The sequence below is a fragment of the Cimex lectularius genome, unplaced genomic scaffold, assembly GCF_000648675.2.
Source record: "Cimex lectularius strain Harlan isolate CLEC.00 unplaced genomic scaffold, Clec_2.1 scaffold33, whole genome shotgun sequence".
In the NCBI taxonomy this organism is placed as follows: domain Eukaryota; kingdom Metazoa; phylum Arthropoda; class Insecta; order Hemiptera; family Cimicidae; genus Cimex; species Cimex lectularius.
In genome coordinates this window covers 1,360,076-1,387,781 of record NW_019392683.1, presented here as the reverse complement: position 1 = coordinate 1,387,781, position 27,706 = coordinate 1,360,076, and the positions used below count along the sequence as shown (strand labels likewise).

The 27,706-nt window shown below is 32.2% G+C and overlaps 1 protein-coding gene across 8 annotated transcripts in view; it reads left to right on the top strand.

The window, feature by feature from the left end:
- LOC106662419 (serine/threonine-protein kinase tousled-like 2) overlaps positions 1-27,706 on the top strand; it is a 174,967-nt gene that overhangs the window by 130,572 nt on the left and 16,689 nt on the right. The window contains exon 1 of one of the 8 annotated variants that reach the window (XM_014386501.2): positions 22,729-22,900. The exons of the other annotated variants lie outside the window; for them this stretch is intronic. Within the exon in view, the coding sequence (XP_014241987.1) occupies positions 22,853-22,900 (48 nt within the window). The 5' untranslated portion in view covers positions 22,729-22,852. Of the gene's footprint in view, positions 1-22,728; positions 22,901-27,706 lie in introns of those variants that run through there. 8 annotated transcript variants of the gene reach the window in all.

The window sequence follows — 27,706 nt, the reverse complement described above, 5'->3', positions numbered from 1 at the left end:
AAAAGTCCTTGAAGAGCTCATTTACACACAAACCTCGACTAGATCTGTTATGTCAAAAAGCACACCCGAAAATTTGCTAAGGTTTTCTTAGAATTTTAAACTGAAATAAACCTTTAAAAAATGTTAAGACCAAACCTAATATCTTGTGTTAATAACAATAGACATATTGTTTTAAATAAATCATAATGGGAGGTGTATAATGAAATGATTCATGGAAGTCTGTTGTATAATTTTCCTTGCTCTAGGTGAAAATATTTTCAAGCCGGAATAAATTTTAAATTAATGTTAATATTTCAGTTTATAGTAAATTATAGCAAATGGAGCATAATAAAAATTACTAATTAAAATTAGTGCTCATATTTAATATTTTACACTACGATGAACCAACAAATGAGCTGACCTTGCCAATAAAGTTATCTATTACATTTTATATGCATGCGCTAATTTTGTTGGCCTAGGCTTAACTGGCACCAAGTTTATCTGGTTTGCTCTTTTTTCTTGAATTAAAAACTAAAAAGGACAAATGGGTTTAGTGAAGTGTGCAGTAATGAATGTACGGAAGTCGTGTAATTGCATAATTACATATCAAAACATTACCTTTTGTGCAATATACATTTTTGTTGACCTGTTTCGGCAAATGTTTACAATTTTATCGTAGCGGTTAACATAATAGGGATTGGTTGAAGCCCAAGCACTGCTGTTGTTCAGACTTATCGTTCATTGATTCGTTGATACATCATACTTTTTTATGTCCGAAACTCTAATTGTAAACGGTGAAGATTTAGTCTTGTGTTCCATTGGCTAAAAGTGGATTTTTCTAATGATTAATGTAAATTGTGGAAGATAGTACTTCTCGTCGTCGATTCCCATCCAGTCATGGCATTCAAGCCAATGATAAGACTCGATTATTTTAGGCTAGTATTGCGTTCCATGTATTTTTCGTTCATTTTGTATCAGATTTGTTGAAAAGTGTATTTTCCAATGAGTAATGCAGTTTTTGTATAGTATGTTTTCCAGATTGTTTGTCATGTTCTTTCTTGATCATTTCCCTTCTGTCGTGGCTCCCACGTCATAAGGACTTTATTATTCTAGATTAGGTATTGAAGTAAAGCATTTTTCTACGGGTTCTGTATTAATTTGTTTTAAAATTTTATTGATTAATGTATGTACTGGAAATTCTTACAGACATCTTGCCTTATATGGCATATTTATGTTTTCCTCATCGATTCTCATCCACACCAGAAGGACTTGGTTATTTTAGGCTAGGGCAGAAAAATTGCGTTTTTTCACTGGTAAAATTATTAATACGGGTTGTCAGTAGTCGCAACGGTTAGAGCGTTGTCATGGGCGGCGACTCTCATAGGAAGGACCCGGGTTCGAATCTCATCGGTCCTGAGTTCGAACCTAAAGTGCGTACTTGCTTCCAAATGAATTTTTTCAGTTGATGTTTATCCATCTCTAAAATGATTAATTTATCGAATTTAGTTTAAACATGTATTTTATAGTTTGGTTTAATTTCTGGTCCCATATCTGCATCCTCTGGTCTAAAATGGATAAGTCAAGTCAGTTTTTCAAAATGAAAAAGTTCATATTCTAGTTTTTTTTTAGGCCTGATAGAATTTGTATAATTGATAAAGTCGAGAAGGAAACCATTCTTATAACAGGATAAGGAAAAGCTAAAAAAATGAATTATGAAAATTGAATTGTTTTACGAAAGATTTAAATTTTAAAATTGTAATCCTGAAGAGTTATGATTTTTAAGGAATTTATTCGATTCTTCATTATTCTTGGTCTTTTTTGTCAGATTCATTTTATGGGCTATCCAGTCTGGTGGCTAGTTTTTGTCATATATTAATTTATAAATAAACACGTCTAGATGTATAGAGCAGGTTTATATAAAATAAACATGTGCAATTTCTCCTAATGTGTCAACAGTGTAACAAGAATATAAAAATAGTGGTGATGATAAAAGCATTGGGTCGTATATCGCTAATCGGCTGGAACTTTTCCATTACCTTACAACGAATGCTCTAAAAGTTTTATTTACGGTCGGCTCGTTTTTATTGATCCGAATAAAAATATTCGCATTATTTCATGTTTTTCTTTTTTCCATTTTTATGGTAAAGGGTTAACGTTACAAAAACCACTTGTAGAAACATGTTGAATCTGCCCGACTCCCAGGCCGGATCCTTTTCGTAAATTCTATATTTAATCCGGATCAAAGTCGATTTCTGCGATCCGCCGATACTTTTTTAAAACCACCACTGGGTTCAGGCCGAAACGGAGAGGACCGGCGATGAACATAACGGCGGGGGGGCAAAACCGGGAGCCTTGTTGCTATGTCCCTTCCCCTCTTTATCCATCTTCTTCCCCCTTTCCAACCCCCTTCCACCGCAGGTCAATATAACACGGATGGAGTGCGCAGAGGACGAGAGGGGCGATGGAGAGGAGGTCGTCCGTGGCCACACAGCGCAAATTATCGAGGACCTCTCCCAGGTCGGAAAAAGAGAATAATAAAAAAAACGGGAACGTTTCAACCGGCGCTAGCCAGAATTCTCCTTTCCTGGGAGGATCGAACAATACAAAAACGTACGATGCGAACCGACTTACAATCTCATCGATAGTTCGTAGATCTAATGGAAAATTCCAAAGACGGAATGGGGGGAAAAAGAGCGTGTTGGAAGAACCCACGCACAGGGGCCGATGGTGCACCGGGGTGGTGCCACGACGTCATCTTCCTCCTATGTGCACACCTGCCCCAGTTATCACAGCCCAAGCTTCTACACATTCCACCATTTAAAATACCCGTAGAAATCACTCTTTAATCCTCTGCATTTACAAATGATTCGGTTCATTGTGAAAGACCGGATTTTCGCGCAATAATAAATAACCTCGAACCATAAAAAGTGTAATAAAAGAAAGGTTTTACACCAAGAACAATTATTATATTAAATTCTTTCAAAAACTGGGATTTGTTTAGTCAGTTTCAGTAAATTTAAGTATTTTTTCTCATTGTAAGGTATTATTTCATATTGTTTCATTTCATTAAAGTCCTTTTTATTGTAAATATGTCTAAATTTATAAATGATTATTACTGAAGGCTGGATTTTCGTGCAGTAAAAACCTTCAAAACGTGCAATAAAAACCTCGAAACGTGCCATAAAAACGTCATACTAATAAAGGTGAAAATTCCCATTTAACGTAGTAAAAATTTTATTTACACAATAAAATTTATTCTCGTCTTAAACATTGTTTATGATGTGATTGTTTATTGTACAATTCAATCGTTTGTACTTCTTTTTAGAACTCAGAATGTACAAATATATANTTTTTACTTCATTTATTTTCGATATATAGCAGATTTTAATTAATGATTATGGAATTACGGCCGTTATAGAGTAAGTTATCATTGGCAGCCACTCTGGATTAATAAAATCGTATTAATCAATTAAATAAAAGGTCTCTTAACCCATATACTTTTCAGTCGTTTACATGGTAATTGTGCGGAATGGAGTATTCGTATTTATATGTTAGTGTGATTTATAATTTACTATGAAAACGTCATATATGTTTTGACAAAAAAAAACTGTTGGCCTGTAAAGGTCTCTGTGAAGTGTTTTATTGTTACGTAAAAAGGGGCAGAAACAATTAGTCTGAAAATTTTGTATTAAAAACTTCGTAATCTTTAAACACTGCCGATCCGTGAGCCTGGCACCGGAACATCCAAGTAGGTTTGAGCAGGTATATGTATGTCGAAAGTTTTGATTTTAATGGTAATTTTCATTGTCGGTTGAGTAGTAACAAAGAATTTTAAATCTTTTGTTAAGTGTCTGTTTTTTTTTATCGGGTGTCTGAATTCCAAATTTGTCTTCTATCAAATGTAAATCCTAAATAGTTAACTTTGTCGGATTGAGGAATAGGTTAATTATAAGACAATTAATTAAGGTTTTCAGTTGAGATAAAAAAGTCAATGGCACGAGCGGGATTCGAACACACGACCTTCGGCTAAATACGCCGCTGCTCTACCACTTGAGCTATCGTGACCTCGATCCACTCGGACACTTAACTTCCCATCTGAACCACACCTCTCGAATTTTCCTTCCTTTTTGCCATTTTTCAATTAATTAATTATAAGATATTAATTGGTCAAGCAGACCACGAAACTAATGAAGTTAATTATAAGTATATGCTAAGACAAGTCTCAGAACGGAATACAAAAGTGATGTGACTTTAAGGGATTACACTTTATTTTCCAAAGATTGCTCCATTTTTCAATGTTGATATGTGATTTTGTAACATAAGTTAAGCTCGTGTAGAAGAGGGATGACTTGTTAATAATGCGGTGTCATCTGCGTATGGAGCGGTAAGCGAATTCTCAAAAATAAAATAAAATTTTATAATTTAATTCGAAGATATACAACTAGATAAAGTCAATAAAGTAATTTTTTGATGTTGATAAAGCATGTACTACTTATAATTATTAATATGCAATAAACAACTAATTTCACGAAAGTATGTCATATAGTATGGTTTTTTCGGTTATACCTCCAAAAAATGTTTCAAAACAAAAAACGCTCGCTATATTTATTCTTGTTACTGGGCATTGTTTGAAAGAAATTTTTACAGCCCGCGTTGGAAAAAAGAAAGGAAAAAAAAGTAATTATAAAGTCGCCTTTGTAATCCGGGTTGCCAATGTCAAATATGGCACTGCGACTTAAGAGTATAGTTTGTCATTATTATTTTTTTACGTGATTCCGCTCTGCTCTCAAGCCTGAGAAAGTAAGGGGGAAATTGACAATCGATGGAACAGAGCTGATGTCGAACATAAAACAATTTCTTGTAAAATCTAGGCTTTACAAGCTTAAGCTCCGTTTTGTAGCTAACCAAAAAACCATTTAAAACCATTTTACCCTCACTTCGTTGACTCAAATTGTTAACCTATTAAAATTACATATGAACACGTTGTTTTCATATATAAAAAAGTATATGAATCGAAAAATTGGACAAAATGCAATTTCGTAGAAAATAAAGAATAGGGTCAAAAGTTTTTTCCATGATTCGAATTTCTGTAGTGGTTTCATTGCATTCAAATTTAACAAAGAAAATTGGATTTTCATAGAAATCCGACCTTTATGAAGTTTTTTAAACGAGTTAGGACGTAATATGAAGAAAGATGTATTAGAATTTTAGTAAACTGGAATCAATTTCTTTTAAACCTAGATTAGATACAGGAATGATTTTACATAGACAACTAGAACTATACTATACTAGAAATCTGGGGTCTTTGATATTTTAAATTATATAGACAAAGCTTATTTAACCGTTTTTAAAAGATAACTTATTAACTGTATAAATAATACTAGCCCCTCTTAGAAAATTAACACAGAATATTATGTCTTTTACTCTTCCCATAAGATACTTAAATTCGCTTTAAATTAGGTATTAAAAAAATATTAAACATGAATGATAATAATGACAAAAAAATACTATTTTAAATTAAAAGAGAATCTGAACATAAATAAGCTGACTAAGTGTAACTTGTATCCCCTACTGTATGTAATTAAAAAAATATTTTAAAAAAAAGTAATTCGTGTCTTTTAGGAGGGCTTAATGTCCAATTTTACCCTTTGGGTCGCGGAAGAGGGATCAAACCACTTTACGATACATTTTTCATGCTATAATCCATTAAAAAAGCATGGCTCTGCCAGGATTCGAACCCTTAACCCCTAGCGCGGCAGGTAGTAGTCAGACGCCCTAATTACTCAGCCATTGCGGTTTCCTTGTTACCTACTGTATGTGATGCTTAGAAAAAAAGTGAAAATTCAATTTTGTTACAAATTGGTTCAACCAAATTTAAAAAGAAAATTCCAGATATATTTAAAAGACAATATAAGAACATTTAAAGGCAAAAGGTAGCCAGTTAAAACAAACAAACAGACCACTTTATAATCAAATTCTAGATATTAACTCTGACCCCAAATACTATTACAGTAATAACCTTTTGCTGCAACTAAAACATTTTCTCAATTAAGATTATCCGGTAAATATCAATTTGAAATAAGATATAAAAACCTAATGTACATAATAAAGGTAAACAAAATATACAGTCCCTTCCACCTTAAATTGTCAGAAAGTACCTACTGTACAAGAAATGCTTCTGTTTTTGATAAACGACACTACTACCATTGATGAGTTCCTGTGTGTTTTGCTACGGGCAGTTCGGAAAATATTAAACATTTGTTCTTTTCCTTTATTAACTATCTAAAAATAAGTTCATTTATTAATAAACGAATGTAAATAGTACACAAAATGAATGATAAATTTAACTCAATTAAATATTCTTTTTATCTAAGGTCTAGGTCGAGATGAAAAAATTAATATCACGAGCGGGATTCGAACCCATGACCTTCGGCTCAATACGCATCTGCTGTAACCACTTGAGCTATCGTGACTTCAAGTGGTTACAGCAGGCGGCGAATTGAGCGGAAGGTCTTGGGTCGAATCCCGCTCGTTGCACCATTTTTTCATCTCAACCGACACCTTAGATATAAAGAATATTTAATTGAAAAAATTAATAGGGTCAATTATAGCCGGTAAACATATATGGATTAATATAATAAACGTAACAACAAACTTTATCATGATTTGCTGTTTTTCGATAATATACATTAACTGTAACACTAACTAAACGTAAACTTATGAATAATTATGCTGATTAAATATTTTATCTTGTTTACCTCTCCTTGTCAATTGATTCCGTTCTTGCCTTTCTTATCTCTAAATATTCTGTTGTCTTTATTATTCTCCTGTTTTTTTTCCAATCTTGAATTTGTACAATATGGTATATTAAGATTTTTTTATTTAAATAATATTAAGTTTTATAATTTGTTGAATTCGTGAGGACCGGTCAATAACGAGGTAGTTTAGAAAAACGCCTTTTTCATTGTTTTGCCCGAGATTCGACCTTTATTCGGGTCATCTTCTGGGCCTGGGTAAATTACAAAATATATCTTGATTGGAAAAAATACAAGGGTGGTTATTTTAAAAATTACCCCATCCTGTCACATGAAAACAGCAGAATACAAATTCATGTTTTACAACTTCACAAAATACCAATGTGACACCACACGTTACATGAATATGAAATACTTGGTTCAAAGTTTATATTTACATCTGTATTGTATTTTTTCCAATGAAATATGTTTTATAATTTACCCAGGACCTGAAGATGACCCGAATAAATGTCGAAACTGGGAAAAAAATGAAAAAGGTGTTTTTCTAAACTACCTCATTCTTGACCAATCCGCACGAATACAACAATTATGAAACAACCGGTCACTAAGAAAAACACATAACATTTTACGTTTGATACGATTAATGACCGGATTAACGTGGAGTAAAAATCTCGGCACGTGCTCCAACGTGCAATAAAAACTTCAAAACGTGCGAAAAAATGTAATGAAGGTAATAATTTCCATTTAACACTGGAAAAAATATATATTTACATATCAAAATTAATTCTTGATTCAATTAATTATTCTTTTTTATGTAAGGCTTTTGGTTGAGATAAAAGTGTCAGTGTCACGAGCGGGATTCGAACCCACGACCTTCGGCTAAATACGCCGCTGCTCTACCACTTGAACTATCGTGATTTCGATCCTCCCGGTCACCAACTCTCCATTTCAATCCAGTTGTTTTCTCAACCAAAAGTCTTACATAAAAAAGACTAATTAATTGAAAGAAGTAACTTGGTCAATTGACGACTAAAACATAAATGGATTAATTTTTGACTTAAACATCAGTTATAATGCATTGCACTATGTATACAATACAATTAAATTAAAAACTCATAGACTCGTATATTACACATATTACATATAAATATAATTATCCTGAATGGCTAACTAGGCCGAACGACAAACCATTACCCTTTTTTCCATTGTCGGTCCCTTTCACCTCAACGATGCCGATTCCTCATAGAAAAATGAATTTCTATCTCCACTTGTTCAAAGTCAAACGTATAAATACCGAAAAAAAAAACATAAATTACTCGCTAACACTCTCAACACGACAAATAACAGTGACACATGTACACAGAAAACACACACTTTGAATGAGTACAAATACTTTGATTAAACCTAAAATTTGTATATTATGTACATCATTGTTAAATTCATTTTCACATCTTCCATGTATTTGTATAATTTAATCCCCTGAAGATTATCTGGTTGGCATGATAAAAAATGTTTTTCTAAACCTACATCACAGAAGATCGCATCTCACGATCTTTAAATAATTATAAATACTTCGTTTATAAGATCTCCCCCAAAGAAAAATAAAACAAATAGTTCATAAACTATATGACGTGAGGGCTACCAGCTGAGTTGTAGATAAGTAAACATTCCTTATAAAGCCTATAAATACGATTCTACCCGCATTGCCCCACCAATTCCGTGATGTTCAGGATTTTCGCCATTGTTTGAACATCGATCACGAGCATTTTAAAGAGGCACTAATTTCAAAGCCCCCCCTCTCAGAGTAGTCGAAAGTTCCACGTAGTCGACTCCGATAACACAGACGGTACGCGATTGTGCATTAAAAGAGGGGAGAGAATTTCGTCGGCGAACAGGGCCTTTAAGTGTACGTCGGCCATGTTTGTAGGAAGGAGGAAGTCTTCGGTAGCAAGGAGATAAACTTATTTTATTTAGAGAACAGTGCAATGTCACCCACTACCGCTGGATCGTGCTAGTGTCCACTTCGTTCCCAGTTCAAAACCGTTTTCCTCTCCTCATTAAATTAAGAAATGCCTTTCGTTCCAAACCGTTGCCCCGGGTGGACGATTTGTTCCGACTTAGACCTGTTATTCTCTGTCTGACCGTTCCACGTTTCAACATCAGGTAATTATGGCCGGCTATCCATAAAAATAATAAGAAAAAAAATATAGATGTTTTTCTCTTATTTTCGAGCCTGATTAAGATCGAGCTGTATCGATTTCTTCTAAAGGTCGTAGAAAAATCACATTTTCCTTGTAACACCTCTCTCGTGTTTTCTTGTTTTAGGCAGCCAGTCCGGAATATTGTTCCACTGAGTCAGTCCGTGGATTATAGCTAAATTATTTATAGCCTATCCAAATCTAAATATATAAACACATACATCGACTCAAAACGCGTTTGTATAAACGAAACCACACCCGCCGTGTTTATTTAAATATTTGATTTGAATCAGATTAGAAAAAAGAATAGAGTTCGAGTTTATACTCTTAATTAATGATTTTTATTTATTTATTTCTTATTGAACACCTTCCCAATTACATACGTACGCAATAAAATATTTAAAAAATCTATATGAAATGAAACCATTTAAAATTTGGATGAAAACTTTGTAATTAACATTAATAATCTAATACCTTACAATTTTTTTTTTAAATTCTTAAGTTTACTTAGAACTCAAAAAGTTCTTTTTATCCCTATATCTCCGGTTTACATATGTCTTCTTTGTAATTCTTCTTTTTTGTCATCTTATTCAAGTATGCTTTTCGTTTGTAAATATGACAAAAATAACATAAAAATAAAAAAAATTTTAAAAAACATATTTAACGCTCTGTACTTCCAAAGTATCAGCTAGACCTACCTCTTTAGGTACACTTTTTAAATGCGGCAAAAATGTTCTTTTTAAACTGTAGATTTCGTCAGTTTTTTTATTTTTTTCTTTGATTTCTTTTGTAAAAGTATCTATTGTAAAAGTGGGCTCAGAAATATAGTGAAAAAGATCTGTCATAATTCTGGAAATTTTCATTTTTTTACATATTTGTTCGTTATTTTAACTGTAAAAAATAGTTAATTAATTTAAAAAAAAAACGCCACTAAATTAAAATCTTTTGTTTAATTATGGGTAAAAATCTTAAAAATTGCTTGCCGTTTCTAAATATATATTTTTTTAAAATATTCCAAGAATCTATTAAAATTCTGTACGTTCATAGTAACTGCTAGACCTGCCTGTTTAGGCACACTTTTACAAAATGTGGCAAAAATGACATTGATGAAAATTGACTCAGAAATGAAGTGAAAAAATCTGTCATAATGTTTTGGCAATTTTTATTTTTTTACGTATTTGTTAGTTAGTTTAACTTTTAAAAAAATAATAAAAAATTAATTAATTAATTTAAAAAACGCGTCAAAATTAAAATCCTTTGTTTAATTATGGGTAAAATTTTTTAAAAAGCTTGCTGTTTCTAAATATATATTAAAAAAACAAAAATATTCCAAGAATTTATTAAAATTCTGTACGTTCATAGAAACTGCTGGACCTGCCTCATTAGGTAAACTTTTCCGAAATATGGCAAACATTTTCTAAACACATCTCTTAGTGATTTCGTGAGTATCGTATTTTTTTCGTTGATTTAATTTATAAAAATATTTTATGGACTCAGAAATGAAGTGAATAAATCATAATGTTTTGGAATTTTTTTTATATATATTTTTTTGCATATTTGTTAGTTATTGTATCAAAAACATTTAATTAACTAATTTAAAAAAGCGCGACTAAATTAAAAATCTTTGTTTAATCATGGGTAAAAATCTTCAAAATTGCTTGCCGTTTCTAAATATACAAAAAAATATTCCAAGAATCTACTAAGATTCTGTACGTTCAAAGCAGCTGTTAGACCTGCTTTTTAGGTACACTTTTCCGAAACATGGCAAACAAATTGTTTTAATGAAAAAAAAAGTTACTTTTAACAACCTTGGTTTAATCATTATTGTGTAAGAATGAAACATCTTCAAAATTACTTGCTGTTTGTAAATATGCAAAAAATCTTCAAATATTAAGGCCCTCTGTACGTCCATAGATAGTAGCTTGGTAGACCTACCTCTTTAGGTATACTTTTACCCAATGTGGCAAAAAAAACTTTCCTTCATTGTTAAATTAAAACCTTCAAACTGGTATTAAATATATTCATGTTTTCAAAAGAATTAAACACATATGTTGTTCTTGGTGTGAAACTGAATTTTGCATAATAATAGGAAAATGTTACTTGACTTCTGGAATGAAAAGATGGAACATAAAAGTTAATTCGGTTAAGCAATAAAGGATAATAAATAATTTAATGTAATAATATATAATAATCAACAAGTGTCTTACTTGTGCAGGGTCACTTGGTCGAGGAGTATCAGGCTTTGGCCTCTTATAGAAAGCGAGTAGGCACCGGATGTAAAGACTGTTGTTGGGATGTTCAGATTTTTAAGAGAAACTGGGTCGTTTCATCTTCTTTAGTAAAACTATATAATTTGTAGTTGTATAATTTGTATGAATCACTTTTTTTGTGAATGAGTGCTAAGGACCTATGGCGGAATATCGTGTGCGAATTAAGGGCTGTTATGACTCAAGGTCAGTAGCCCCATTAAAAAAATAACAATAATAATGATTATTCTGAGATCGTGAGATTCAGTCTGGTGTGACGTAGGTTTTAGAAAAACATTTTCTTTATCGTGCCAACTTTTCTACCTTTATTGAGATCATCTTCAGGGCTCAAAGTGTTTTCCGGGTAGATGTGTCATTCTTGTCTGACGTGTGGAGAGTGTCACTCAGCACGACAGACAAGAATGGCACATCTAAACGGAAAACAAACACTTCGAGCCCTGAAGATGATCTCAATAAAGATCCAAACGTTGGCACGATAAAGAAAATGGTTTTCTAAAATCTACCGCATCTCGCGATCTCCAAATAATCATTGGCTAACGGTCACTAAACACCACACATTAAATATACTTTTTATTTAGTCTTGGTTAAGATGAAAAGTCAGTGTCACGAGCTGTATTCGAACCCACATTACAATGGAAATATGGTAAAAAGAGGGAAAATTAGAAATGTTGTAGGTAGAGATGAGGATTTGGTGTCCGAGTGGATCAAAGCAACAATAGCTCAAGTGGTTAGAGCAGCAGAGTTTTTAGGTCGTGGGTTCGAATCCCGGTCGTGACACTGACTTTTTTCCATTCCTGAAGATGATCTCAATAAAGATCGAAACGTTGGCACGATAAAGAAAATATTTTTCTAAAACGTACGTCACGCCAGACCGCATCTCACGATCTCAGAATAATCATTGACTAACGGTCACAAAACAGCACGCAATAATAATAATAAGCAATCAAAGAATTTTTTTCTGTAAAGAACAGTCGTCAATTTTAGAACCAAACTGTGAATAAGATAGAATTTAAAAGGCGAAGTTTATATTAAAATGAAGATGGGTATGGATAAATTGAACAAAATAGCGGCCAATGTACAAACCACAGTGATAAAAATTGATATGGTGATAGTGATTTTAAAAAAATTATAGTTGGATTATCAACGGTATATGATTTTATGTCTTGGTCCGTACATAATGGGCAGGCTCTAGCGGAATTAAACGATTTATTAAAATTATAAAAATCAATATGGCTTAGATAATATTGATTTGTGATTGGATTGATTGCTAGGAATAATAGAAAAATATGGTAGGTCGTCTATGTGAGCTGTATTATTCAAAATGAGATTCAAGCAATTTCCAGAAATATTGGGAAGCGGGCCGTGTGCTTGTTTTTGGAGATAAGACTTGAGGACGTATAATTAGTGAATATTATCTATCAGGAATATGAACAAAGAGAAGAATTAGAATTTTTCGTCGTACTAAAGTATAGAATTCATTAAAGGAAGGGAGAAAACAATCCATTTTTTTGTATTAATTAATCGTCGAATTTCTTCATCTGTGAAATAACCACTAAACCGAAAGCCGTCAAAAAACGCGATAGAGAGGGGAATAGGGACAACCTTCAACCTTGTTGCCTTATCTAGTGCACACATACAGAGAAACCGAATTGCGGCGTTGTCGGTTTTCACCCGGCAAGTATACAAAGCGAGGAAAAACGCCCAGAACACGGCAGATGACTGTTTTCCCGCATTTGTTCACGCCTAGGGTGAAATCGGCACGCATGGAAACGGAAAAGCTTTAAAATACAAGCTCTAAGAATACCTTGATTGATTCCCTCTTATTATATTAATATGTTGATTATCTCGGCGAAATTTTAGCTAAAAATTGCCATCATATCTTGATTAACCTTTATAAATTACATTATTAATTAAACAAGTCTAGAAAGTATCTTGTGTAATAAAATTTTGCGATAATTGAAAAGACTCTTTAAGCAAATGATTTATAGGGGGAAAATTGAATTGCGGGCTTTATTTGTACTGTTAAATACCGTTTAGAAAATTTCTCGGAAGGCCTCGAACTTAGCCTTATCTCATGGACATATTGGGCGCGGCGTTGCCGTGTTTCCATCTGCGGATACACAAACACAGAAGGAAAAGGGCCCATAAGCAAAAAGTCACTGGGAAAAATTCAAGAATGAAATCGTGACGGTATTTCGACAGATGAGAGCAAGAAGGACTTTCACAAACGTGAACTACTTGTAAAACCGAACGACCCAATTTTTTCAGAGTCGTCTATAAATAAATAACACCGGTGGGAGATTTGATGTAATATTTTTCAAATCGTGTGCGAATACGGGACATTGCAACGCCAAGTCGACTTTCATGAACAGCTCTGAAGCGTCATGAATCATTGATATTTTAAAACAACTCAAGTCTACTTTTTGTTCTCAGCCGCCAATAAAAATCTCGAAAATACATCTAAAGGTCGATAAGTTTCAATCCGACCTTCGTCAATGTTCCTTATTGTTTTGGTACTTGGATTTTATTTTGTTAAACGCACAAACCAAGTACTCCAGATGTCAGACGGCAGGTGTTGCCGAATGCCCTGAGTAGGTAAAAAATGGTACCTTAGCACCTGATGGCCGAATCACGTGGTCCAAATTACCCACGCATCTATATTACATCCAAACGTCCATTACTTATATTATTGTCCTGTAAATAAAATCCGAAAGGAGCCACGTTGAGTTTTAAGTTTTAAAAAGAAAAAGAAACGTGTGCACTTATTAGTTTATTAATATGATATACTGTTTGAAAAAATAATTTTATACGATAATATTATTATAAAAGACAAATAATTTTTTTTAATACGATTTTGATCATTCAAACGTATAAATCGGTGACAAATTTGATGGTGTGATTTTTTTTTAAGTATTCACCAGAGGCGACGAGAAATTCTTGAAGCAATGCGAGGTCAGCGAGTTCGAGGACGATTAAGCTGACAAACAAATACAAACAGTTTTTGACTTTTCGAAAAGCCTTTTTACATATAAAATAGCAGTTCGGTCTTGATTGCTTAGCATAAATTCGGACAAGGGATGTAAAAGCACTCGATTTTTTAAAATAATTTTAATCTTAACTAATTCATCCCCTCTTCAGATAAAAATTTATTAAAGTTACAAACAAAATTCCAACAAACATACGAGTTGTTTTTATTTTGTATTGGAAAAAAAATAAAGAGAGGAAAAGACTAACTACTTCATCAAGAAAAGTACATCTTAAGTTTACTTATGGAATAAAGTACCTTGAGAATTTTTGCTCATAAACCTGGAGATAAAAACTGGACTGCAAAATAGCCTGTACCTGGGAACAGTTAACTTAACTAGTTCCAGGTACAAGAATTAGAAGGGGAAATAAATCGATACACTACATGAAAAACCCAAATCCTTCTTTCGTTTGTACAAGAGAAGCAAAATGTGAGAAACTATCATTGGGAGTCGTTCTCCTCGATGGAATCCAGTTTCATAAGGCGGAAGAAAGAATTGCTAGGTTCTACAGAATTCCGATAAGGCATCAGTGAACTGCAGATCCTACAAATAAGTAGAAAAAAATGTGTTGAATATCATAATCGTTTAAATACAGCTTCGCAACCACGACTGAAAATAGACGAAACTGGAAATGGTAGTACGTAAAGGGCGCAGTATCACATCTTGAATTTTACATTTTACAATTAATTAAGGTTTTTAGTTGAGATAAAAAAGTCAATGGCACGAGCGGAATTCGAACCCACAATCAACGGCTAAATACGCCGCTGCTCTACCACTTGAGCTATCGTGACCTCGATCCACTCGGACACCAACTTCCCATCTCAACCCCACCTTTTGAATTTTCCCTACTTTTTGCCATTTTTCAATCCCGCGAATCACGCTCGTGCCATTGACTTTTTTATCTCAACTAAACCTTAATTAATTGTAATTTATTAATTGGTCAAGCGGACCACGAAATTATTGAATTTACATTTTACATACATTTACGTACATCTTGTCCATACAATGATTCAATTATACTTACGTAGTAAATTTTACATAGGAGAAAATTATAAGTGTTCAAAAAATAGTCAGATTCCAAGAATCAGTCTATTCCAACAAGACAAATTTAAACTGATTCTTCTGATCTGTGTTATTCTAAAAACAATCAGTTAAAATCACTCAGAACTTATTCGAAAACCTAGGAATAACCTTCCCGAACTCGTTAGCATATTTAGCAGAGGAAAATCGCGAAATGTAGATACACTTGCATCAAAAGGTACGTCCCACATTAAATATTGGCGTGCTATCAATTAAAGACACATTATAAAAAAAAAAATGAAACCTTTTTGTAACAAAGAAAGTAAAATTGAGATTATTCTTAAATCCTTATACAGTGGGGACCTCTTGCCAAGGGACAGTCATGGTGTAACTCCTGTTGTCCTCTTTCGAGAGGTTTCCAGTAAAAATCTGATAACATAACTGTACATTATATGTGTATTTAGATATATATTTTCAATAAATTTAAGATATTTTAAAATGAGCTAATATAATAAGGTGATTTATTGGACTAGTCCAACCAATTAATGTGTTCATATCTGACTATGCATTTCTGGGCACGGCTGCGAACCACCCATCGGGCTTTCGGCTGTAGGTCAATAAAACACTTAATTATATTCAATAAAACAACCACGTGAAGGGAGGAGCTGGAGATCATCAGCTATGCATTGTTCATACACTAGGTCTCCCAAACTTTTCATAAAATGTAAGCACTTTTTCTTTCTTTTAAAATCAACCTTAGACGGATCGGCGAATTCACGGAAATACTCCAAATCAATGAATCCATAATTATAAACATAATTAGAAGTCGTATTAACACCCGGAAATGGTTTACACTACCTAAGAGAAAAAAAAACTAAGAGCCCTGAATCTTACTCAGACGGTTCTGAGCCATGATAGACTATACGACGAATAAGTCTTTGTCCTTTATTCAGCTTCGCCCCTAAAGTAGAGGTGATAAAAATACATACAAAATGAATCTTCCATGTTGGTAACGTGACTGTCCGGTAATCGTGTAAACAGAGACTTTTTTCGGAGCTTCTCCAGATATAATTTATGCCCATTGGAGATCTGAACATTTGGTCTGTCTATCGTAGTTGGTTTGGTCTTTCAGAACCGCTTCGGCTTGACAGTGGTTTAGGAACATGCGGAAAAGATAGAAATGAAAAAATACGTCGGAAAACCAAAACAGAGTGGATATGAAACAAACGATCAGTAACGACGATTCATGTCTTCGCAGACCTCATATGTTTATTATTTATTTGAAACAAATCTTCAACATGTTCCAAAGACTTGACAGTATAGACTATACTGTAAAAAAATAGAAAAAGATAAAATACTAGAACGGAATAAAACGAATTAAAGAGCAGACGGGAGAGTTTCAAGGCGCTCCGGTTATGCTAAACCATCAAGCCGTGATATTGTAGATGGTCTGAGGGGAGGTATATCCGTGGCGTTCTGGGTCCTTTCCGCCTTTTTCCCTTATGTAATTCGACGTTCTGGTAGCCAGATGGAGACAGCGAAAGAAAGATGGTGATCCCGATGGCGATGGTGGGGTCCAACGACAGGGTCAATCAACCGACGTGAACCCACACCCCCTCCTCTGCGGCTCATCCAACAGCACTCCGTGCTCGCCCTTTTTTTCACCTTCTCTAATAAATCCACGGCCCCGAGGCTAGGATGATGGCTATTTATAGACTGTAGGAATCGTTATATTCACCTTTTAGAAAATTCACTTAATCGCCGATATGAGCGCAGTTCGTGTTCTGCATATTAATTGTATTTCTTTAGGGATGAAATACTTACATTTTCTGACTTGCTTAGTAAGATAAATTGAAAAAAATATCTGTTGAAACCTCAACACCAGTGAACTCCAATTCGTAATTATTATCTTAATTTACCATATCATCTTGATTGATAGTTTAGGATAATATAGAACTTATACGTACACATATTAAAGTAAGATACATTAGAGACAAAATAATTTTTCGTTTTTAATTAACCAACCGCAAGACTTGTTTTCCAATACATTTTATAACTTTATTATATAGAGAATCGACACAATTTATTATTACTATTATAATGGTATTGCTTATTCTTCAACGGTTGTACTCTGTGTTTGCTGAGTCATTCAAATAAATGTGTAAACTGTGTTAAAACCGTTCGTTTTCTTCTATATAAGAACCCCGTTCACCTGACACATACAAAAAATCAAATACCCTCTGTTTTGCTTTCTGCTTTCTGTTTTATTGTTTTAATTATTATTGCTAGTGTTAGTATTAGTGTAACATATTGATATCTATGTTATATTAAATATTTGTCTATTTCCTAAAATATCGCTTTCCGGCTCAGCGTGCGTCATGGAGAGAAAGACTTAAAGAATATCAACAGTTCTGCCGGATTAAAGGTCAAAAATAAATATTGGGAGGCTTATTATTAATTTTTTTTAGTTTTCTAATCTTTAACGAAATAGAAAGCAGGAACTCAATAGGGAACTTTTTTCGGCTGCACTTAAGATATTGAAGTTGAACTCGAGTTCGTACAACCGGTTTTCGCATAATTCGGTGCGTTTTTCTAAGATTCCCAAGCGATCGTTCCCAGATCGTTTTTAAATTGTAAAATAACTAATAAATATACCAAAAGAAAAAGAAAAATTGACAAAAAATTATAACCGATTTATTTCTGAGTCCATCGTAAACTTTTAGAAAACAAATCAAGAAAAAGAAAAACATCACGAAACTACTAGTTCTAGAAAAAAATCAGTAATGCTGCTCCATTAAGTAAAAGTCTCTGAAGAGATAAACCCTAGCTTTTAGTATATGCGTAAAGATCCTTAAATTGTGGGTAGATATATTTATTTCATTTTTTTATATACAAACGTTAAAGCAATTTTGGAAAAGATAAAAATATTAAGCACGTGCATTTAAACCTGCATTTATAGGGATTTTTTTAAGGGGACCCATCCTTAACGTACGAGAAAAAAGATATAAAAATCTAGATCTACATACATTTGAATTATTATTGTTACCTTTTAAGAAGGGATATTCGTTTTAGCGTAACAATTCAGGCAATATTTATAAATTACTGTTATTTGTTAATTTCAAAACGTTATTGTTAAAGTAGGGAAAATTCAAAAGGTTGGGTTGAGATGGGAAGTTGGTGTCCGAGTGGGTCGAGGTCACGATAGCTCAAGTGGTAGAGCTGCGGCGTATCAAGCCGAAGATCGTGGGTTCGAATCCCGCTCGTGCCATTGACTTTTTTATCTCAACTAAAAACCTTAATTAATTGTAATATATTAATTGGTCAAGCGGACCACGAAATTAGTGAATTCGGTTATTGTTAAAAAAAAAATCTCTTTTTTTCTCTCAACTATTTGAAAGGTTGTGCTAGTCTATTCTACTACAAGGCTATTATTTATCGTGAAAATCTGGATTTTCTTAAGTTTACTTTTGCATGAATTGAATGTAAGGAAACTTAGCCGCTTGTACGTTTAAACCCGTATACGATAATTCAAGGCGAACTTTTAATAAATTCATTTTAAAAAAAACTTAAGGAAAAAAGCCCTAATGAAGGTTTTTAACAATTGTGACAGTAATAATTTCAAGTTATATTTTTAAATTATTATAATTTTAACGAGATCACACCGCTTTCTTTTTTTTTATACATTCTTACCACACCACCCCCAATAAAGTTCGACGTTTATTATTTCCAAAGAATAGCAGACAATAAAAAAATGAGATTTTTTTACTTTCTTTTGTTTCCTCACTAGACGTGGACCCTACCTAATATGGAAAAGTCCTCGAGGCACCTGAGGCACACGCTTTGCATCCATCCTGTCTCCCACACATCCCATTAGTGCGACGGATCAGATCTCTACTACACATTCATGTTTTCGAATGTAATTCCCAAACTTAAGGGCCTTCACGGTATAAAAACTTCCCTTTATTTTCGTATTATTATATATTCCTTTTATTATTATATTACATACATTCCATTACATGATGCATTCTCCTCACTATCTCAAGAAGCGCAGTTTCCATCAAACCCAACAAATTTATGATCGTTGAACCGAATGTGCACAATTGCCTAGTAAAATAGCCGAGAGGTCTTTACCTCTGAACTAGGTCCTCGAGGTACCTTAACCTATGCAAATGTCTCACTGAGGATTCGTTAACTCCTGTCAGTGTTTTAGCCAACCTTAATTTAAAGCCCGATTTTTCTCCTGAATTGAGGCCCAATTCACATGTGAAAAAATCAGTTTTTCTAAACTCTTTCTAAATTGATGATGAGCGAGTTCGCGGACCACTCAATGTACCTATTATTCGTATCATCCAAGAGGAATCATTTAATTACAAATACCGTGCCGACGGAAAATTTTCAAAATGAAAGAAAGGCGAAAATTGAAAACGGTAAAAATAAAAGTGCCTGGGTTAAACACAAACAATTGACGAGTAGGGTGACTTGTAACTTTTGTTAATAGTTACGCGTGTCACTAGCTCCTCAACCTAATAAAAAATCGGCCATCAGTTCAGTACCATTATTTCCGAAACCAAATGGCCAAATTTGATGATGTTTTGTAAACTTGAGTCGGGCCGTTAAATAAAAACGGGGGGTCCCATGACATGAGCTAATTACAGGTAACAAGAGACAGCAGATGTACTTACTAAAAATACCTCGGAAACACCCCTTAGTCCCAAATCCATATTATAGAATAACATAAAATACAGGCATTAAAAAAAAATCTTGGGGAACAAAAAAACAACAAATGCTCGAAGCCAAAAACTACTCGCAAAAACAATCCAATCGGAAAAAAGAGGATGTCCTCCAACACAAAGTAGAAAGATATCGACAGGAAATGCTCCAGTTAAATACCACCTTAAAAAATTGGATTGTGATTATATCTCGAAGAGGTAGAAACAAGAGAACATTCTATGCAACAACGCAAGAGGGAAAATCATTGAACCATAATACCTTACCTCTGAGAAGAATTCTCTGTTTTATAAAAAGCAACAATTATCTTCTATGAAAAACGATAGCAGAGATCGGCGCAAAAGTTTAAGGGCTAATACACCAAACCCTTACCACTCCATATCGAAAAATTATACCTATGGTTTTTAACAAATGAAACTAATTGGTCAAGCGGACCTCGAAACTAGTGAATTGAATAAGTTTAAAATGAAGTATACCTTCACTAATGCTCTCCGTGGCCATTTCATTTGTCGCCGAGAATCAAATTGATTACACGACATTTGAAAAATGGCAAAAAGGAGGGAAAATTCAAAAGGTGCGGTTGAGGTGGGAAGTTGATGTCCGAGTGGATCGAGGTCACGATATCTCAAGTGGTAGAGCAGCGGCGTATCAAGCCGAAGATCGTGGGTTCGAATCCCGCTCGTGCCATTGACTTTTTTACCTCAACAGAAAACCTTAATTAATTGTAATATATTAATTGGTCAAGCGGACCACGAAACTAGTGAATTGAACTATTATAGCAAAGATTTGTCATAGCAGTTAACTTTACCGTTGTAAATTTACTATAAAAAAATAATATGGGTAACGAGTAGAGAGTAACCTTAAAAAAATCCGGAAATATGATACCCATTAGTTTTTGACAGTTCAAAAATTATACCTATGGTTCGGTTCTTAACACATGACACTAAATATTGAGGTCATATTGCACCAGATCGAACATAACCTGTGGGTCATTACTAATTGTATTAAATATTTGTCATAGCAGTTAATGAGTCTGTAAATTTACAATAAAAAAATAATATGTGTAACAAGTAGTGAGTAACCTAAAAAAATCCAGATATATTACATATTTATTTATTTTCTATGCAGTAAACTCTTAAATCGTTAAAAACTGTTAAATTGTCCGACAGGAAACGTTTTTGTTGAATAATAACACAAAATAATTCTTGAGTTGACTGATAAAAAATAGAGCAATACCGCAATAGATGAGAGTTAAAGTGCTAAAAGAACAAATCCTAACCACTCCAAAAATTATAGGTATGGTTCGGTTCATAACAAATGACACTAAATATTGAGGTCATATTGTACCAGATCGAACATGACCTGTGGGTCATTACTAATTATAATAAATATTTGTCATAGCAGTTAACTTTACCGTTGTAAATTTACAATAAACAAATATGTGTAAATAAGTAGTGAGTAACCTTAAAAAAATTCAGAAATATACCATTATTTTTTAAGAGTGAACTCTTAAATCGTTAAAAACTGTTAAATTGTCTTAAAATAAACGTTTTTGTTGAAAAATAAAACAAAATAATTCTTGAATTGACTGATAAAAAATAGAGCAACACCGCAATAGACGAGAGTTAAAGTGCTAAAAGAACAAATCCTAACCATCCCAAAAATTATATCTATGGTTCGGTTGTTAACAAATGACACTAAATATTGAGGTCATATTGCACCAGATCGAACATGAACTGTGGGTCATTACTAATTGTATCAAAGATTAGACTTTTGTAAATTTACAACAAAAATAATATGTTTAACAAATAGTGAATAACCTAAAAAAAAATCCAGAAATATTACATAATTTATTTATTTTCTATGCAGTGAACGCTTAAATCGTTAAGAACCGTTAAATTGTCTAAAAAGAAACGTTTTTGTTGAATAATAACACAAAATAATTCTTGAATTGACGGATAAATAATAGAGCAATAGCACAATTGATGAAAGTGCTAAAAGAATAAATCCTTACCACACCAAATGGAAAAATTATTCCTGTGGTATTTAACCAATGAAACTAAACATTGAGGTCATATTGCACCAGATCGAACATGACCTGTGATCATTAATTATATCAAAGACTTTTATAGCAATTATTTTGTATATTTACAATAAAAAAATAATAGTGTAATAAATAGTAACCAAAAAAAATCCAGAAATATTATGTAATTAATTAATTTTATATGCAGTGAACTCTTAAGTCGTCAAAAACTGTTAAATTGTCTAAAAAGAAATGTTTTTGTTAAAGAATAATAAACAATAATTAATTCTTGAATTGATGGTAAAGAAGTTAATATAATAATGGTGGGGTTGCGGAGAGGAGGCCGGGGAATGTTTGTGGGTCACCGGCTTTTCCACGCGTGTTTAAAACCCGGAAAAACGCAATACATATAAATGACAATATTTCAAAATAAAAGTTCGAATTTATAGTAAAATGGGATAATATTTAAATGTCCGATGATGGTATGCAGAGGGGAAAATGGGTGTAAGTAGGTGGATTGAATAATGGTGGGGTTGTAGATTGTAGAGTGGGCAGAGTGAGATAGAGGAAGGTCGTCTGGTGGTGGGGGAGCCATTCATAACGGTACAAGTAGTAGTAAAGCCGGCGCGGTTGCGCCCTGGTGGGGGTAAACAGCTGATTTCGACGGCTCGCCAATCCGCCGCCCGGCGACCCACCGGCTCAGTCTGGCCCCGGCAGCCTCGTGGAGCGGGTCTCGAACCCTCTGCCGCTCCTCTTCCACTTCTCGCTTTCGTCTTTTATTTATTATTTTTTAACGAATTCGTGCCGGCCTCCTACAAACGAAATTTCTTTCTCCCATTAAATTGTTATAATAAAAATGCAATTTCAGGAAATACGAACCGATGAAATACAAGTCGCTATCGAGGTACGTTTAGGATCAAACAATTGTTGTTGACCCATGTGCCACCTAATGTCACACAAAACTAAAAATAAATCTATTTATTTTTCGTACTCTCATTTAATTCTATCCTCATAAAAAATGCACACTCAGCATTAATTTTTTTTAAATTAATGTAAACTTGGTCTTTTAACAAATTACAATCGATCACATAACCTAATCAGACAACATTCCGCCATGTTGTTTATAATTGCATAATAAAATTTTATTATATTTAGTATTTATTTTTCATACAGTGAATTTATTGTCCACTCGTTTGATTAGAGTCCTTTGTTTTTGTTAAAAATTTAAAATGATATAACGAATTAATATGAACTTGGTCTTTTAACAATTTTCAATCGAACGCATAACCTAATCAGGCAACATTCCGCCATTTTATTATTACATGAAGAAATTTTATTATATTTATTATTTCTTTATTTTTCATAGAGTGAATTGTAATTATTATTGTTCAATCGTTTGATTTTTTTTAATTGTGTCCTTTGTTTTTGTTAAAAATTAAAATTTATAAACAAATTAATACAAGCTTGGTCTGTTAACAATTTTCAATGGACCACATTCCATAATCAGACAACATTCCGCCATTTTGTTTATTGTTGCATAAGAAATTTTATTATATTTAGTATTTATTTATTTTTCATAGAGTGAATTGTAATTAGTATTGTTCAATCGTTTGATTTTTTTTTAAATTGAGTCCTTTGTTATTGTTAAAAATTATATTAATAATAAATTAATATAAAATTGGGCTTTTAACAATTTACAATCGGTCACATAACATATCAGACAATATTTTGTTTATTACTTCATAATGCAATTTTATTATATGAATTTATTTATTTTTCGTAGTGAAATACTGTTCAATCATTTTATTTTATTTTTTTATTTTTTTATTGAGGCCTTTGTTTTTGTTAGTTAATTCCTAAAAATAAACATTCGGCCGACATAACATATGAGACAGCATTTCTTCGTTTTGTTTATTAAGATGTTTATTAATAATCCCTTCAGTACACTCTTTTTTAATTATGCGTAAACTTAATTACTTATTATTGTCCAATTCGCTACATTTTTATTTCAATCGGCAGTCCTTTATTTTTGTTAGTTTTTTTCTAATAACAAACAAACGGCCAGTTGTGACAACATAACTTTAATTCAGAGGATTCCTCAGTTTTATTCATTAATATGCAATATAATCCAGTCTCTACACTCATATTTTTATTGTATTTTAAAAATTCATTTTACCCTCATATAATCATTTTTTATATATTATTTTCTTTGGTTGAGCTTTTAATGTAATTATTATTGTATAATTCACTTGATTTTTACGGATGTCGACGGTTTTTTTTATTTTTATTTTTTTAGATAATTTCTATACATAAAAACCATCGCCTAGTTGTGTCGACATGACATTATCAGACAACATTCTGCCATTTTGTTTATCATTACAATATTCAATATTATTTTATTTGATATTTATTTATTTTTCATATCTGCGTGACAGTTAACATTGACATTGTATATGTTTTTAAGATGATGGGTAGGAGGTAGATAATTTCTAAAAATAAACAATAGCCGAATTGTGCCAGCATTTTGTAAATTAACATGCAATCCCTTCTCAATTTTTTTTTTTTTTTTTTTTTTTCATTCGAGCTTGAAATGTACTGTCCAACGTCCAGTTGTGACAATATAGCATTATCTGGTAACATCTATTGGGTTTCGTGGTCCGAAATTGGTATTGACCAAATAAATTATTTTCAATTAATTAAGGCTTCGGTTGAGATAAAAAAGTCAGAGTCACGAGCGGGATTCGAACCCTCGACCTTCGGCTAAATACGGCAGAGCAGCAGCTTATTTAGCCGAAGGTCGTAGGTTCGAATCCCGCTCGTGACACTGACTTTTTTATCTCAACCAAAGCCTTAATTAATTGAAAATTATCTCGTAATATTCCTCCATTTTGTTTGCAATATAATCCCTTCTCTACATTCTTATTAATTTTTTTTATTTATTATTTTTCTTAATTAATTAATTTTTTTTGTAGTTGAGCTTGAAATGTAATTATTATTGTCAAATTCACTTGATTTTTATGTTAATCAACTGTCCTTTGTTTTTGTCAGATAATTTCTAAAGATAAACAATCCACCAGTTGTGACAACGTAACGTTATCAAGCCAACATTCCTTTATTTCTTTTGTTAAAATAATATATAATCCCTTCGGTAGTCTTTTTTTTTATTATTTTTTTGTTTCGACATTAGATTTTGAAATGTAATTATTATTTTCCAATTCACCTGATTTTTAAGTTGACCAAGAGTCATTTGTTTTTTTAGATAATTTTTTAACAATTCACAAACGGCTAATTATGGCAGCAAACATTCTCAGGCAACAATAATCCATTTTCATTTTGTGATCATCTACTCTGTTAATTATTTTCTATTTGCATTGCGGCAAAATTGTGCATATTTGGTAATCAGCTCAAGGAAGTTTTATGTTCACCGAAAGTTTTGTTCGGTTTTTATAAATTATTTCTCTGAATTAAAGCATACATGTTATTTAATCATTCACTTGAGATTGTTTATCGCGAAATCGGGTTCTTTGATAATTTCTCAAAATTAAAATTTACAACCATTGTTTTCAATTCTTTCCAATAATTTGAGCAGCTGAAATTTGCCCTTAACGTCATGCGACAGATAACGCGATTATGACGCGTACTCCGATGAAATCCCAGTGCTTCTCGATTAAATTTAAATTAACAATACACACTTTAACACATTGTTAACACCTTAATTATCTCAGGCGACAACTGTACATTTCAATTATTAAAATTTAAAAAAATAAAACGAAACTTTAACGTTTATTTCTGTCTGGGTTTTCTTTAGATAAATAATCAAAATTAACAGTTCAACCAATTTTAAATAAGTAGTGCCATTAATTGTAAATTAATCTGGAAATTCCAAAATCTCGAGGGAAAAATATATATATTTTTTTTATTTATTTATTATTATTATTTTTTTTTTTAAGCAAGCCCTCCAGTTCTTTAATCATGAAATTGAGCTATTAATTGCCTTTCTTAAACTTAAAATCTAAGAAATGAGTTGTCTAAATTTGTATCGAAAAAAATTTCCGTAGTCTTTTCGAACCCTTCGGTAGGTGAAGTGTGGTGTGCTAATAATTAATTAATTCAACAAGAGCAAAAGTTTACTTTCAAAATTAAATGTTTAATCTGAGGATATCGTTGGCTCAAGGTTATGAAACTTTTCCAAGATATAAAAACGTGTTATATGAAGCATATAAAATTTATAATCAACACGTTAATAGCTGAAGCACTTGTTTTAAATTTTATAAATTCCAAATCAAAATGTGTTTTATATCTATTTGTCAAAGACGAGTCTTCGGTCTTGAAATATGGCATGTTTGTGTTTTCTTTAGATAATTTCTCTAAATCTGATGAAACTAGGGTGTTCCAAGAATTTAAACTATTTTTTTTCAATAGTGATACGAGGCTGCTGATCTAAATATGTGATCTTTAATTACCATTATGTCGTCATTGTCTAAAGAGGCCTTGCATTGTTTAAAGAGGTAGTAAGTCAAAGCTTGGGCTTATTTCACTCACAATCCTCAGTTTACAATTTAAAAAAATTAACTCGCCAGCTAACTTTCAAAATGTCAAGGATTTCCGTTTATAAAAATTGAACGATTGACTCGTATCCCAGACGAGACAAGGTACATTTCCAGAGAAAAAATGTTCATCGAGATAATGAAGAAATTTGAGAAGTTTGATAATAATGCTATCTCGGTTGGGCACATTCTCTTTTCACGTAAATACCAAAAATTTTCAAAATTTGAAATCTAGTTCGTAAGTTTTGAACATTTACAAGATATAAATACTCTTGTATGCCATTTTTTGTATATTTTAAACCCTATTGAAAATGAACTTAATTATTTCAGCTTATCAACTGATTTCATGTTTAAAATTGCAATAAAAAAGTCTTAAATCAATTTCCATTACTTTTACGTAAGATGAATTACAATTGAGGTAAATATCAAGAAATAAACAAAATTTATATAGTTTTATGTTGTTTGAATAAAGGAGGGACATGTATGTCAATTTAAAAGGACATTTTGTAAAAAAAAAAAATGATAAAAATAACTAAATACAAACACAGTATTATATATCATATATATTTTTTTTATTATTCATGGAAATTTTTTAATGATTATTTGGAATCGTGCGTTGCGGTCTGGTGTGACGTAGGTTTTAGAAAAACATTTTCTTTATCGTGCCAACGTTTCGATCTTTATTGAGATCATCTTCTGGGCCTGGGATTTATAAACATTGTTTAAATTATAGAAATACATGTAGGATGAGAAAAAAATGAATTTATACAATGCTAGAAAATTTTAGATAAAAAAATGAATTTATAAAATGCTAGAAAATTTTAGATTAAAAAATTGAATGTATACAAGGCTTTTTTTAATTAAAATTTTCTAGCATTGTATAAATTCATTTTATTTTAATCTAAAATTTTCTAGCATTGTATAAATTCATTTTTTTAATCTAAAATTGTCTAGCATTGTATAAATTATTTTTTTAAATATATTTTCTAGCTTTGTGTAAATTTATTTTTTATCTAAAATTTTATAGCATTGATAAATTCATTTTTTTAATCTAAAATTTTCTAGCATTGTATAAATTCATTTTTTAATCTAAAATTGTCTAGCATTGTATAAATTATTTTTTTAAATCTAAAATTTTCTAGCATTGTATAAATTCATTTTTT